Source organism: Pleuronectes platessa, chromosome 14 (assembly GCF_947347685.1).
Source record: "Pleuronectes platessa chromosome 14, fPlePla1.1, whole genome shotgun sequence".
Taxonomy (NCBI): Eukaryota; Metazoa; Chordata; class Actinopteri; order Pleuronectiformes; family Pleuronectidae; genus Pleuronectes; species Pleuronectes platessa.
In genome coordinates this window covers 14,775,775-14,790,871 of record NC_070639.1, presented here as the reverse complement: position 1 = coordinate 14,790,871, position 15,097 = coordinate 14,775,775, and the positions used below count along the sequence as shown (strand labels likewise).

At 41.9% G+C, this 15,097-nt stretch overlaps 1 protein-coding gene across 1 annotated transcript; it reads right to left on the bottom strand.

Moving 5' to 3' along the window:
• Positions 1-25: 25 nt before the first annotated feature.
• heg1 (heart development protein with EGF-like domains 1) lies at positions 26-15,073 on the bottom strand. The gene is made up of 14 exons (XM_053440392.1): positions 14,628-15,073; positions 7,773-9,450; positions 6,894-7,381; positions 6,381-6,494; positions 6,045-6,167; positions 5,855-5,958; positions 5,695-5,750; positions 5,338-5,498; positions 2,930-3,064; positions 2,245-2,287; positions 2,101-2,138; positions 1,901-1,988; positions 1,468-1,645; positions 26-1,248 (listed from the first exon to the last, which is right to left on the bottom strand). The coding sequence occupies exons 1-14, from the start codon at positions 14,887-14,889 to the stop codon at positions 1,105-1,107; spliced, it is 3,612 nt and encodes a 1,203-aa protein (XP_053296367.1). The 5' UTR covers positions 14,890-15,073; the 3' UTR covers positions 26-1,104.
• Positions 15,074-15,097: the final 24 nt, after the last annotated feature.

The window sequence follows — 15,097 nt, the reverse complement described above, 5'->3', positions numbered from 1 at the left end:
GAATGATTCAAAAGACTTTCAAAGATAATTTCATTAGAGACCAAATGCTCTGCTATATTTTTTATTTAAATAAGCACGTCTGACTAAAACGCCAGAGTCAACAGATCATAAAAACACATATGAATAAAAATAGCACTTCATCAGAAATATCTAATTATTATACACCTTTACATTCAAACATTTAAAAACATTCTGGTATACAGTTCATTATTCTTCAACCACACACAATCATCAATACTTAAAGGACATACACAAGCACACGCACACACACACACACATGCATTTAAAGCAACATATTTCCTCTCCAGTCAGTGTGTATGAATGAGATGTTCACCAGCTACATATACAGGATATCAACAAACAGGGAATAAATAAACATAATTATCAGATCAGGAAGTCGTTCCTCACGTTACGCTGGTGTAAAAAAGAACTTACAACCTTCAGTGGTTTGTTATTATCATGTTCCATCAATATGAAGAAACGGATCATTTCCATACGACAGCAGTGGCACGCACATATTCATATTTCAGCACTTTAAGGACCATACATCATCAGTGTTATTTTTGCATGTTCTGGTCTATTTGGGACATATCACATATAGTTTATAATACTGCTGTTTTGAATAGAACATAAATTTGTTTCTCCAGATACCTCACACACATATTTCTGTGCACAGTTGATAAACAAAGTTAAATTTCTTCATTTGTGCATTTACGCATTTTGCATAGGTCTGCAAATTTGTTTTTCTTGACAAATGAGAATCAGTGGCTTCCTGGAGGACAGGAAAACACATGACACCAACTTTAACGCCACAGCGGTAATGTAAAGTACATGCAAGTTGAAGTAAGTGAGGTAGAACATGCAAAAACACTGAATTCATTCCAAACTTACTTTTACTTGCAAAATGTGTGTATTTCTCACCCACAAGCACACACACTCACTCACTCAAACACACACATTTACAGAATTCATTTGCAGCCCTGAATGCAGATGGTTTTTTTTAAAGTGAAGCTAACACATGAGCATCTTCACTGTGAAAACCATCATGACACATCACAGTATAAGAGTCGGTGAGTTTGCGTGTGTGTCTTTCAGGTGGGGCAGTTAGAAGTAGTCTCTTCTTCGTGAGTCATCACTAGTGAAGGAGGGGTTCCACTGGGCGGGGTAGATGCAGGAGTGGCGAGAGCCCGGCAGACCTGTGAACGGGTACAGGCCGTTTCTCTCCAGGTCCGAGTTACGCAAAGCAGGCTAAGGGGATGGATACAAAGAGAGAGAAAATCAACATGTTTTTCATTGACAGTTTCCTCTCGTCAGGTAGAGTTACTCAACAGTTTTATCCAAACACACAAAAAACGAAACCCCAACTTGAGCAAGAAAGACATATTTAAGAACAATCACAAGTTCATAAGAGTGTTTTAGAATAAGAAGTGTAATGTAGGATAAGAAGTGTATTTTAGGTGTCCTTACAGAATAGTAAATGTCAGTCATCTGCAGCAGGTTCTTGGTGCTGCCGTTCTCTTGCATCTCAATCGTCTCTCGGCCCCACTCCATGGATATGCGGTTATTTTTGGGGAAGTCGGCGTAAGGGGACATCTGCAGATCTCCACTCTTGAAGATGATCTTGTTAATGTCATTCTTATCTTTCCTGGGAGATAAAAAACATTTAACAAATTAAATCCCCTGCCAAGGTTTGCAGTTGCACTTTTTAGCTTGGTCCATGTCCCATCCCCTAACATGGAGGAGGTGGAGTTCATTACTTATACTGCAGCCAGCCACCAGATGGCAATCAACATGACTTGGCTTAACTCTTTTGGAACTGTTGGTTGAGTTACATTTTACGGTTGAGATAAATAGCAAAACAGGGACAAAGTTCTAATGCAAAAAATATCTGCAGACTTACCTGCAGCAAGTGACAGTGAGAGCGATGATGAGGATCAGGAGCATAGCGCCCCCTGCAGGTGATACCACAACTGCAATCAGCTTGTAAACTGTAACATCAAATAAACAGATAGAGTATTAAATACTACACTTAAAAAAATCAACGCACACAACAATCACACAATGAGAAAATATATGAAATGGTTTTTTTCAGTGACTTACAATTTCCACAGTTGAAGCCTCCAAATCCAAAGGTGCAACTGAAAAGCAGAGACAGAATCTGCAGTGAGCATATGATCCTAAATCTTTCAATCTATCCTCTTATACTGTAGGTTGAAAAAAAAGAAAAAAAAGAGCCAGACTTACAGGACACAGGTGCCGTTTTCCAGCTTGTAGCCATCCCCACAATCTGGAGATAAACATTGTGTTCAGAACAAAATCCAATTACAGTTTCCTCTACTGGTTAGAAAGGCCAAAAGTGTGTTACTATTTTTAAGCGTTCTTAATTTGTATGAATCTACTTTTGCCACAGTATTTTATTTTAGTCAGGAATGAAACGATAACTTTTCTGTTATAAATATATATATATAACAGAAGTGTAACATTTTAATTTTATAAAATTATCTGTTTTATATTTTGTCTAGGTTTGGGCATGTCATGCTTTTGCAGTCAAGGCTCCTCAGCTCCAGGCCCGAAGATCTGAGGCTTGCAGAATCAATTACATCTTTTAAATTACTTCTTAAAACATATATTTTCGTTATCTTTTGTTAGTTTTAATAAACAATTAGTTTGAACAGTAGTTATTTTTATTGTTATTGTTTTACTGCTGTGTTTTGATGTTTTATCACTACATCAATTTACTCCCCAATCTTGTTTCCCTCAGTCCTGACATTTTTTAATCCTGTTTCAGCCTTATAATGCACTTTGTAACAATACTTTGAAAAGTCATTTTAAACTAGAGTCTATTATTTTAACTATTATTATTATTATTAGTTGTAGTATTAGTAGCTGAGTATCTGCAGAAACCAGGAGAGAGAAAAGGTGAGCTTACCGAGGCAGGACAAGTCCTCAGGATTGTGTTTGTAGTATCCTTGAAGACACTGGCAGGACGCTGTGCCTCCGCTGTCTGTGCACGAGGAGCGCTCGGTGTCACACTGAGCCTTCTGAGCCACACACAGACTCTCCACTGGAACACAACGTGGACAGAGTTAGCATCGACACAGGGATCTGATCCTAAACTGGACAACATGAGATGTCCCAAGAAGTTGGAAAGCACCAAACTTTTACTTTGTCATCTCCCAGGGATGTTGCAACAGGGTAGACATATTGTCTCAGTTACTTTACTGCTATTGTTTGTTCTTTAAATACTTACTACTTCAACTTGTGTTTACTTAGTGAAGAACTTAATTTATACTTCTTTTGCTTATATTTATATTTTACTATATAGTTGCTCATTCTTTTAATAATTGTATATTTCTTTTTGTAAATATTTAAAACAGGCACAATTTGATTTTGGGATGGACCTTTTTGAAATGTCGTCCTTGCACAAGGACAATAAAGTTCTTGAATGTTAAATGTATGTGTACGGTTCAGTTCCCTGCATTCCCCTTAATTCACTCTCAGGTTTCAGCTCAAGAAGAAACCATAATATATATTAACTAGAGCTGTGAAAAATAACGCGTTAACGCGTTATGATTAAATTACAGGATTAATTCGTTTTTTTTTTTTTAACGCATTTAACGCATGCGCAGAAGGACCTTCCAATTCCGCCGCCTCTGCACTAGTTGCCGCTCGGGTTCACACCGGACGCGGAAGCGACGCCGAAGCGACGCCGAAGCGAGGCGTAAGCGCAGCGCCAATCCTCTGGCTCCCATCCACTCCCATGTTAAACCGCAGCGCTGAACACACTGGAGGCTGAAGCGTAGCATTGTGCCGCGGCTGCCTAGCGCCGTGAAGCGATCGTTTCGGCGTCGAGTCTATTTTTTCCGCTTGACGCGAGCGTATCGCGACAGGAAACACACTGAAAAATGATTTTAAACGATATAGATGACATATTTTATATGATATAAATGATCAAATATACATCCCATACTTTGTATTCACGTTCTGTTGTCTTGGAGTTTTAATTTTACCACTTTTACCAACCACATTATTTAATGTCCCCCTCTGCCCATCCACTACAGCCACACAAGCAGTCATAAAGATAAAAAGAGAGGGGGGGGGGGGGGGGCTACGTATTCTCCACATAGGCTTGAGTGGAAAATACGTAATTTACCCTCGACACCCGACATTTACCGGAGCTAACAGCGGAGAAGTTCTTCAACATGGATGACATTAAATTAATCATTGAAGTGGAGAAGTAACTTGAGTTGTTGATTCTCAGCATATGTTGTATAAAGACAACACCAAAAAAGACACATGTTGGGACGCTGTTGCAATTAATGTTGGAGCAACAAGTAAGTATATGCTTGAAAAAAATGATTAAATGCCGTTTTTACTGCAGGCTGATAACAGCAGAAGTATGTGATATTATTAGTAATGCGCGGCGCTTCGGCGTCGCTACCGCGTCCGGTGTGACCAGCCAAGCGCCGGCATTCAAGTGGAATGCGCCAAACCAGACTCACTCGCAGGACACATTGTGCAAAAGAAGCGGTCAGCTTTACTGTCAGAGAATTTGAACAAGTTAGTTTGCCTCACCAACTGGCTAAAGACCGAGTAGCTAAGAGGGCCTTTAGAGGCATTAGATTGTATCATGGTGTGGTTAATGGTTGTGTGACAAAAAATATAAAAAATGTCAACCATCCTATGGCTAAGAAGCTCAAATAATTTCTGTTTGATTTAAAAAAAAAAAGTTTTATTCAACCACACAATGGCTAAGGAACCCGAATATTGTTTAGGATGAAGATTATATTAATGTTCCATATGGAAAAGCAATGATAACTGCTGAAGAACTGCTGAGTTGCAGCACAAAAGAAAAGTTAAATGTCATAAATCTTGTTTTCACAAAAATATTCCGAGAAAATCGGTAATGTGATTAATCATGATTAATCCATAGAAACCTGTGATTAATTTGATTAAAAATTTTAATCATTTCACAGCCCTAATATTAACCCACCAGCCATGGGCACTTTGAAAGCCACTTTATTAATCCAAGTTATTATTATTATTTATGATATTGAACGATTGTCTATTAGTGCTATTATAGAATCCTCTGCAGCATGAGGTGAAATGAAGTACAGCAGCTGTTTTACCGCTCTAACTGTGTAATATTTTCCTGAATCTATCATGGCACCTATCACAGGGGACATTTTACTGCTGCATTCTGCCCTCTAGTGGCTCTGAACATGTTTTTAACTTTGATAGTGGGGCCTCAATCCTGTTTACAGGAGAAAACAGTAGTAAAATCATAAATAATCCTTATTATGTTGTATACAATGTGGCTGTGGTGGTTCTTTTTACCGGTATAAGTGAGCTGGTGGTGCAAGACCATACGGCAGTGCGCCATGGAGGAGCTGCAGTTGCTCAGAGACATCTGGATGCTGTTGTAGACTTCAGCGCTCGTCACGTCGGTGGAGATGGAAAACATGTTGACGGCAAAGATACGAAGCCCGTCCTCCTCTCTGCAGGAGGAGAGCAGAGGTCAACACAGACGTCGACACTGACTAAATGTTCAGGTTGTATCATTTAGACTAAAAAAAATTGCAGTTCTGACATAGAAATTCAGCTTTTCTTCTCTTATAACAATGATTTGCTTTAAAAATACATTGACAAACAAAAACAAAATACAGAAATCGAAAGGTTTATCGAAGAACTCACTTCTTACTCAGAGTCGAGCGGCTGTAGCCTTGAAGGACCGACAACGACGCATTGAGCTGCAGCGACGACAGGAAGAGAGTGTGTGTGAGTTACTTAGTCATTCAGATTTTTCTCAGAAATGAGCAGAGAGGACATGGCAGTGAGGTGGACGGCCGCTCACCAGCTGAATAATCTCCCTCTGGATCTCATGCATGGTGGAGCTCTTGAAGATTACAGGGTCTTGTGGCAGCCTATTGAAACTGAACGTTCCCAGAAATGTCTTTGCTGTGAAGGTGCATAAAAAACAAGTTTCAGAAAATAACTCTAAAAAAGTAGTAATCACTATGTATGTGTGTAGACAGGGATCTTACCTCTGGTGCATGTGCGTCCGTCCTCGAGGTCGAAGCCGAGCGCACATTCGCAGCTGAAGGAGCCTCGTGTGTTCACGCACCTTGAGCCAACCGGGCAGGGGTCCCTCTCACATTCATCCATATCTGGGCACACAGAGCAAAAAGCTATTACAATAACACATCCGCTGAATCCATGGAGCTTAGACCTAATCTTTACATTCCACACTGTTCATCAGTATGAACATTTTTTCAGGAAATGTCATGCTTGGATGCACGGAGACGAAAGACTTTGAGCAGATTGAAATAATGTTGTTATCAGACAGTCAGGAAAAAGAAGAGCAGAGAAGAGACGCTCACCCTGGTTGCACGTCGGTCCTGTCCACGCCTGCTGACAGTGACAGGTGAACTGATGCCTTTTGTAGCTCACACACATCCCTCCGTTCAAACAAGGGTTAGAACCACAGGGGTTTCCTGGAGGTCGGACGGGAGAGCAGACATTTTAACATGAAATAGATGCAACTGGACCTTTTAAAATGATCTTATTCTTATTATGTCTTATTAATCTCATGATGTAAAATTTTTGTGAAGCCCATTTCCATGCCAGACCTCTTAGTATGTTAATATTTTTGGAATAGGTGAGATAAAGTGTTCATTAATTAATAAAGGCTCTATACCTAAATAGACCACAACCCTTTACCATGTGCTTATTTATGCCTGTATTTACCTACTATTTGTGTCAAAATGGCTGCTGTGAAAAAGGATTATTATCAGTTTCCATAACCGAAGGAAAGAGAGTCTTTCTAACAACCTTGCTTTAAAAGCAGCATGTCCATAATTGCTATTTACAGCGAAAGAAGAGAGTGAACTCACTTGGTGGTGGTGGTGGCGGTGCCTTGGTGGGTTGGATGTCAGCGGGTGACGTAGTCACCACCAGCTCTGTGGTCCCCCTATCACTCTGTCTCCCGGTGGTGTGCAGGACCTCTGTGCTCCTGGTCGGGGTGCTGTGGGTGTTGGGCGTGGTGTCATACTGCTCGTGAGAGGTTGTACCTCCCAGAGTGCCTGTTTCTATCTGCAGGGTGGTGCCTTTTGTGGGGTTGGCACTCTCTGTTGAGGGACCCTGGGTTTGGCTCGGTGACGCACGGCGAGTTGTGTGCCCTGCTGTGGTCTGCAGGGCTGGGGTGGAGGCTGTGGTGGGGGGTGTGGTGTAAGGGACGGTGGCCTCGGTGAGTAACTCTGACGTTGTGCTGCTGCTGGTCCTGCTGAAATGGGAGGATGAGGTTGCTGGTGGAGGAGGGCTGGTGCTGGATGTGGTGGAGGAGTCGAAGGCTTTAAAAGTGTCTTCTTCTGTTATCTCTGATCTGTTGATGAGAAAATAAATCAGTTTCTCACTGACTCCTGACAACAACTAAGAATGTCTTCATTACTAGTTCATCAGAGGACTGACATGACAACTTAATCTAAGTTATATGACTGTTCTTTGATGATATACATGAATGCTCATTTAAAAAATCTACATTTAAAGTTTGAATAGGGCTCATAACACCACCTAGTGTTAAGATTAAGATTAAGATTAAGAGTAAGATACATTTATTTTTCCCAAACACATGCACAGACATGCACAGGCACACTCATGCAGGTAGGGAAATTTAACCTCTGCTTTTAACCCATGTGGTGAAGGACACACAGAGCAGTTCAGTCCTGTATCTTTCCTTGAATTATTTACAAAGTGTAATAAACAACACAATGTACCTTTCTGTGACAGTAACAGGTGAAGTGTTGAGAGAGAGTTCAGTAACCAGCACTGGGGTGTCTGTCAGAAAGTCATCCATATCATGTGTACTGCTTCTGACTGTAGGGGACGCTGTTGTCAGACCCGGGCCCATGCTCTCCTCTCTGGTCTGGGATGACAGCCCCTCGGTGCCCTCCTGGTTCAGAGTGCTGAAGCTCTGCGAGGCCTCGGTGGAGCTTCCCACATCAGATACCGTCTCCATCTCTGTCCCTGAGGTGTTGGTTGGACCTCCTGCGGCTGAGGTGACCGGAGGCGTGGAGGAAACTGTTACGTCTGATTGGTCAGTGCTGAGCTCTGTCACTCTGAGAGGCGGCGTCGAGTCGGAGGTCTCCTCAGACTCTGAGGTGTGTTGATGCCAGGTGGCGTTTGGTGGTTGAGTTAAACTCTGGGTTCCTCTGGACCCCTCTGGGCTCCCAGTTTCTGAAAACGTCCCCTTGAAGGACTGGGTCATGTGTTCGTCTGTTGAGTCCCTGCTGTCAGTCCGAGTGGATGGGGCGCTGTGGGTGTAGTCCTCAGTCTCTGTGGCCCGAGCCGGGATACCCCAGGTAGAGGGGGGCTGATTGGAGTTGGAATCCTCTGTGAATGCAGACGAGGTGCTGCTGTTAGAGGAGGAGGTGACGGACAGCAGGGTTCTCTCCCCGGCTCGGCTGATTGCTGAGGAAGTGTAGGTGCGGTCGGTGTGGATGGCTGTCTGCGACGCCAGGGCCGTGGCGTCTCGCAGCCGCAGAGTGGTGTCTGGGTGGTCCTGGGGAAGGCTGGCGTCCTCTGTCAACGTCCAGGATCTGGCTTTCCAGGACACAGGGTGGGAGACGCTGGTCACCGGGTCTGTGATACCTAAGTCCTTCCTGCCACTGCTGCTGCTGCTAATACTGCTGCTGCCGCTGCTACTGCTACTACTGCTGCTGCCGCTGCTACTGCTGCCGCTGCTACTGCTACTACTGCTGCTGCTACTGATGCTGCTGCTACTGATGCTGCTGCCACTGCTAGTGCTGCTTCTGCTCCTGCCGCTACTGCTGTTGCTGCTGCCAGTGCTAGTGCTGCTTCCACTGATAGTGCTGCTGCTGCTCCTGCCGCTGGTGCTCCTGCTGCCGCTGCTGCTACTGCTAGTGCTGCTTCCACTGATAGTGCTGCTGCTGCTGCCACTGCTAGTGCTGCTTCCACTGATAGTGCTGCTGCTGCTCCTGCCGCTGCCGCTGCCGCTGCCGCTGCTGCCACTGCTGGTGCTGCTTCCACTGATAGTGCTGCTGCTGCTCCTGCCGCTGATGCTGCTGTTGCCGCTGCTGCTACTGCTGCCACTGCTAGTGCTGTTTCCACTGCTAGTGCTGCTGCTGCTGCTGCCAGTGCTGCTTCCACTGATAGTGCTGCTGCTGCTCCTGTCGCTGATGCTGCTGCTGCTGCTACTGCTGCCACTGCTAGTGCTGCTTCCACTGCTAGTGCTGCTGCCGCTGCTGCTGCTGCTGCCACTGCTAGTGCTGCTTCCACTGATAGTGCCGCTGCTGCTCCTACCACTGCTGCCGCCGCTGCTGCTGCTTGCCTCAGTCGTGGCTACAACAAGGGTGGAGGAGAGCGGCTCAGTAGAAAGATTGATCTCTGGTGATCTGCTGCTCGTTTCTGTGAAGGTTTTTGTCTCCTCCGTGTCTGTGCGTAAACAAAACAATGTTTTAAATGAAAAGTTCTCATCTTCAGACAAGATGAACAACCGTGGCCTGTTATTACAACTTCAGGGCAAGATCACACATACGTGAATGCAAAGGGAATACAGCAGGTCAAAGTTCACCAAAGTTTAACTGCATGTGAAGCCACGCTACAGATTTACTTCGCCATAACAATCAAAAATTGTATTCGCCCCCTCAATCCCACTGACTGGAAGTGAACCTGAAGGTGAAGGTTCGCCACTGAAACAGTCACACTTGTGACCGAGCCCTTAGTCAATTAATTTATTATTAGATTTACGGAAAAATACTTTTAATCGATGTATCAATGAAACAATGTTGGCAGATTTGCTGGTTCCAACTTCTCAAATATGATCATTTAATCACTTTTTGAGTACATTTTTGTTAATATTTTAAATGAAAAAAATATAATTTATTTTATTACCTTGCTATCTAATCGTCACTTTTAATACACTTGGAACGTTGCATTGGCTTCCTGTTTGTTTTGGCAATGAATTTAGGATTTTATTGATGACATTTACATCTTTAGACAAGCTGTGTGCATCATGGATTTACAAACTTCCCATGAGCCTTCACGCAATCTTAGATCAGCTGAATGTTCTAGTATATAAATAAAGCTTATTATTATTATCATTATATTACTGTTGTTATTACTGTTTTAGGTGAATGTTTGTTCTGGTAATCTACACTCTTAATACTTGAATCACAGTCTCATTGACAACTAGGTAGACATATGGCTTTTCATGCAATATATGTTGAAATCAATATTCCTCTTCAGACCGTTTGCTTCCAGCTTTCTTATCACAAATTCAAATTACAAACTGTCAAAAGTGGAACATCAACATGCTGTGGCCACCAGAGGGCGCTGACCCTGCAGAGTGTGTGCCGCCTGCAGAAACAGTGGGGTGGGGTGGGGGGGTAGTGTGAGGTGCTGTAGTTTGCTGCAGGGGCAATAATTTTTGGGTGGAGAACAACTGGCAGCCGAGCTCGTCTGCTTTGACAAAGGCTTTATGTCCTAAATATGGCGGTGACGGTCTCCACTGGGAATCGGCCATTTCCTTCCTAAAGCTGAGCGAGCACAAGGCGCTGGCAGAAAACTGTCACCATGGATCTGGGCGTGGGTTCATGTTCATTGTGTGCATTTATTGTTCTTTAGGTCGTATTCACTAAACCAAACACTTCCAGAAGTGAAATGTCAAGAAAAGTATGAGGTTATAGAGCTGAGATTGTTGCTTTATTTTGACGTTAATATTTGACAGTGAAGCAGAGATTATTGAGAGAGAGTCCTGTTTGACCCCTCCCTGTCTGATTCAGTCTGAGGGTACTGACATTAAATTAAATTAATCTGTAGCAACATGCCCTGAAAATGATTTTGAACTCGCTACTTTAAAGCGGCAATAATTATCATTTGTCCTCTTGTGGGAGAAGAACAAACTGAGAATGCAATACTTACATATTACAACGTTTATCACTTTTTAAGTGGATTATAGTATCTCTGCATTTTTTTCACTATATACACATCCAGTGAACACAAGCTAGCATTAGCCTTTCATGTAGACATTATGTGCGTATGACAAGATTGAATCCCAATATTTACCCCCCGTTAGCTCTATTTTGGTCTCCACAAAATCTTTGTTTCGTGGCAAATTTATAATTTTGTCTAAATACTGTCAAAGTTTTAGTAAATTAAAAAAGTTCAATGAAAATACAAAATAAACCTAACATCTGTTTGCTGAAAGACGCCGAAAACTTTGCGTTGCTAAGGAGAACTACTGAGTTGGATGATAATTATTATGCATTGCAGAGCAATATATACATATTTTGGAGAGTAAATGTCAACAATGGAGAATGGTGTGCATTTATATTAAAATTATATTTGAAAGAATTCAGTTTATTTTCTTGATTAAACATTTATTTATAATTGGTTGTATTTATAGTTATTTATATTTTTATGGCCACACTGTAAATATCAAGCCTCTACTAACTTAAATATCAGCATCGGCATTGGCCCTCAAAGATCCAATGGAGGGGCATAGGATCCGTTGTTGACATAAAGATATAACTTAGTTATAACAAAGATGAGTGGTCTCTCTCTGACCTAAAGCCTTTTCTAAGCACACCCCTGATGATGTGCTGTGTGACAGCACTCTATGTGTCCGATCCCCAGGACTGGAGCAACAGCAGTGGGAGCCTGACAACTCCTGACATCCACCACATAGTGACCAGCAGCCACCATCCAATACCATTGAAGGGATGGAGTTCAAGTGTCACAACAGCTCATCTACTGGGAGTGTTGTAGGGAGAACTGGGCCACCAGACTCGATCGTTTTCTCTCACTTCCTCCGCATGTGTCTCTCTCATTATTTCATGTTCTCTCTTTGGATCCAGCAGAACTCAGACTGGAACGTGGTGTTGGCAACGAGTGAAGGACACTCCCAGATTCTCTGCTGTTTATCGCTCAGCTCTCAACTCTTAACACAGTTGCCACTGTGAGGATTTTTTCCACATCTGTCATACTTAATAAACACTGTGGCTTGGCATTGTAGGTATATGCAGTATGTTCCAACACAGTAATGGAAACAGCTGATTGAAGGAGGTAGCAGTGTTGTGAATATTTAATGTTTTATTTACAAAAGGCCAAATAGGAGATTTTAGATGAGGATTTTTACTATTGTCAAGTATCTAATGTTGATTCACAGCTCAGTTAGTGAAACAAAAGACTGGATCCCGGCAGGAAAGCTGGACTGGGGTAAAAGCTGAGTGATTTAAGTGATTTATTTCCACTTGTCATTCTTTAGGAGCATCTTCAGTTTATATGTATTATTATAAAAGGAAAACATTGTGGTTTTTAGCTGAACTGAGCTTATTGGTGGACTGTACTGAACTCTGCCGTCCTGCATACTGCACATTGTAAGCAAACCTAACCATGCTGTGTTCAAAGAGCAGAGGTTGGAATGATCCATGCAGGTTTCTATACACCTTATCAACATCTGCATGAGCTGGGGTTCAAATGTCAAACACTTCACCGACCCCTCCATCGACACAGTGGTGAGTAGATGATAAGGGAATTTTCTTTTTTTGGTGAACTATCCCTTTAAGGTGGATTTACCCTCCTCTTTACCAGAACCACTGACCTAAACATACAGTAAGAGCCTTAACACATTTTTTCCCCTCAAATAGAAGTGAAACAATTACACAAGGAACATTTGTAAATGCACAGAAATAATAATAACAAATCCATCTATCCATGATCGCATCGCTCCCTGTCGTATTGTGATTAAAGTCATACAAATTTCCTTATTTCAGAAATTTTAAAGCAGAAATACGAAAAAAATGTATAATATTAAAAGATTGAATCTCTAATGGGAATAATGGTAGGTTGCAGCAAACAGAGAGACAAACAAGACAAAAAACTATACACCTGTTGCATTGAACGGTTCCCTATCAGCTGAAAATGCAGACTTGATTTTCAATTCACTTATTCTAATAATTGAAGTAGTCAACAACAGGATGTATCATTTTCACTGTGGATACAAGCAGTGACTTCACTCTCAATGTTGACACAATAGGGCTGAACATTGTGGTCGATTACAGTCATTATTACCTTATATGTCACATTATTATGTCTTTTAAAGTTTAAAGACTAGTTTTTGCTCCTGAGTAAAGGTCGTGGGTTACAAATCTGAGCGATATCCATTATATGTTAAGGGATGAATCATGATTATTATTTAACCTTTGTTTTATTGCTATGGAAATTACATTGCAATGATTATTGATTGATTACTTGATTTATTTCACAGCTCCACCTGTTATCATCATTTAACGTTATTGTTCTTAGTGCTGAAGCTCATGTTAATGTGGTGAGAGTGAAAGTGAATATATGACCCAGCCATTCTCATGTGGGACAGGAGGTCAAGACTAGAGAGTGTTGATATAAAGGTAAAGAAGGGACTGTTTATAGAAAGTTCAAGACATGGATTTGTTTATATAAAGTCTAGGACAATGGATTGTTAATATAACATTTAGGACAGTGGATTGTTAATATAACATTTAGGACAGTGTATTGTTAATATAATGTTAAGGACAGTGGAGTGTTAATATAAAGTTAAGGACAGTGGATTGTTAATATAACATTTAGGACAGTGTATTGTTAATATAATGTTAAGGACAGTGGAGTGTTAATATAATGTTAAGGACAGTGGAGTGTTAATATAAAGTTTAGGACAGTGGTATGTTTATATAATGTTTAGGACAGTGGAGTGTAATATAAAGTCAAGGACAGTGGAGAGTTAATTTAAAGTTTAGGACAGTGGAGTGTTAATATAAAGTTTAGGACAGTGGAGTGTTAATATAAAGTTTAGGACAGTGGAGTGTTAATATAAAGTTTAGGACACTGGAGTGTTTATATAAAGTTAAGGACAGTAGAGTGTTAATATAAAGTTAAGGACAGTGGAGTGTTAATATAATGTTTAGGACAGTGGAGTGTAATATAATGTTAAGGACAGTGGAGTGTTAATATAATGTTTAGGACAGTGGAGTGTTAATATAATGTTTAGGACAGTGGAGTGTTAATATAATGTTTAGGACAGTGGAGTGTTAATATAAAGTGTAGGACAGTGGAGTGTTAATATAAAGTTAAGGACAGTGGAGTGTTAATATAAAGTTAAGGACAGTGGAGTGTTAATATAATGTTTAGGACAGTGGAGTGTTAATATAAAGTGTAGGACAGTGGTATGTTTATATAATGTTTAGGACAGTGGAGTGTAATATAAAGTTAAGGACAGTGGAGTGTTAATATAAAGTTTAGGACAGTGGAGTGTTAATATAAAGCTTAGGACAGGGGAGTGTTAATATAATGTTTAGGACAGTGGAGTGTAATATAAAGTTAAGGACAGTGGAGTGTTAATATAAAGTTAAGGACAGTGGAGTGTAATATAAAGTTAAGGACAGTGGAGTGTTAATATAAAGTTAAGGACAGTGGAGTGTTAATATAAAGTTTAGGACAGTGGAGTGTTAATATAAAGTTTAGGACAGTGGAGTGTTATTATAAAGTTAAGGACAGTGGAGTGTTAATATAAAGTCAGTGGACTAACACCATGAGGGTGCACTTGCCGCAGCAGGCCTCAGTGCCCGGTGTCTTACCGAAGTTTCCCCCCGCAGCAGCCGCAGCAGCCTTGGTATGTGTGAGCAGGTTCCTCTGTGATGGGGATAAACTTTCGCTGGAGTATGCACTTGAAGTCGCGTTGTTTAACACGCTGCTCAGTTCATCCGCCGAGGTTGAGTGATACGATCCGGGATCCGAGCTGTTGCTGGCGGGGGTCCCTGCCCCGAGGGGCCGCGGCAGACCCAGCAGCAGCAGCGACAGAGACAGCCCGAGGACGTGATTCAAGAACCACGTTTCCATGATTCTCAAGACCGCAACACAGTCGCCGATAGTATCCGCGAAGTCGAGTGAATGCCGGGGTGGTCTCCCGGGGACAGCATGAGAGGAGCGGGTCGGCTTTTGGTGAAGTTCGCTGAGAATGAAAATAAATCCTTGTGGAGGTCCGGAGGAGAGGAGCTGGTGCTCGGAGGCGGACAGCGCGGGGAGCGGGAGATAAGAGCCGAGGCAG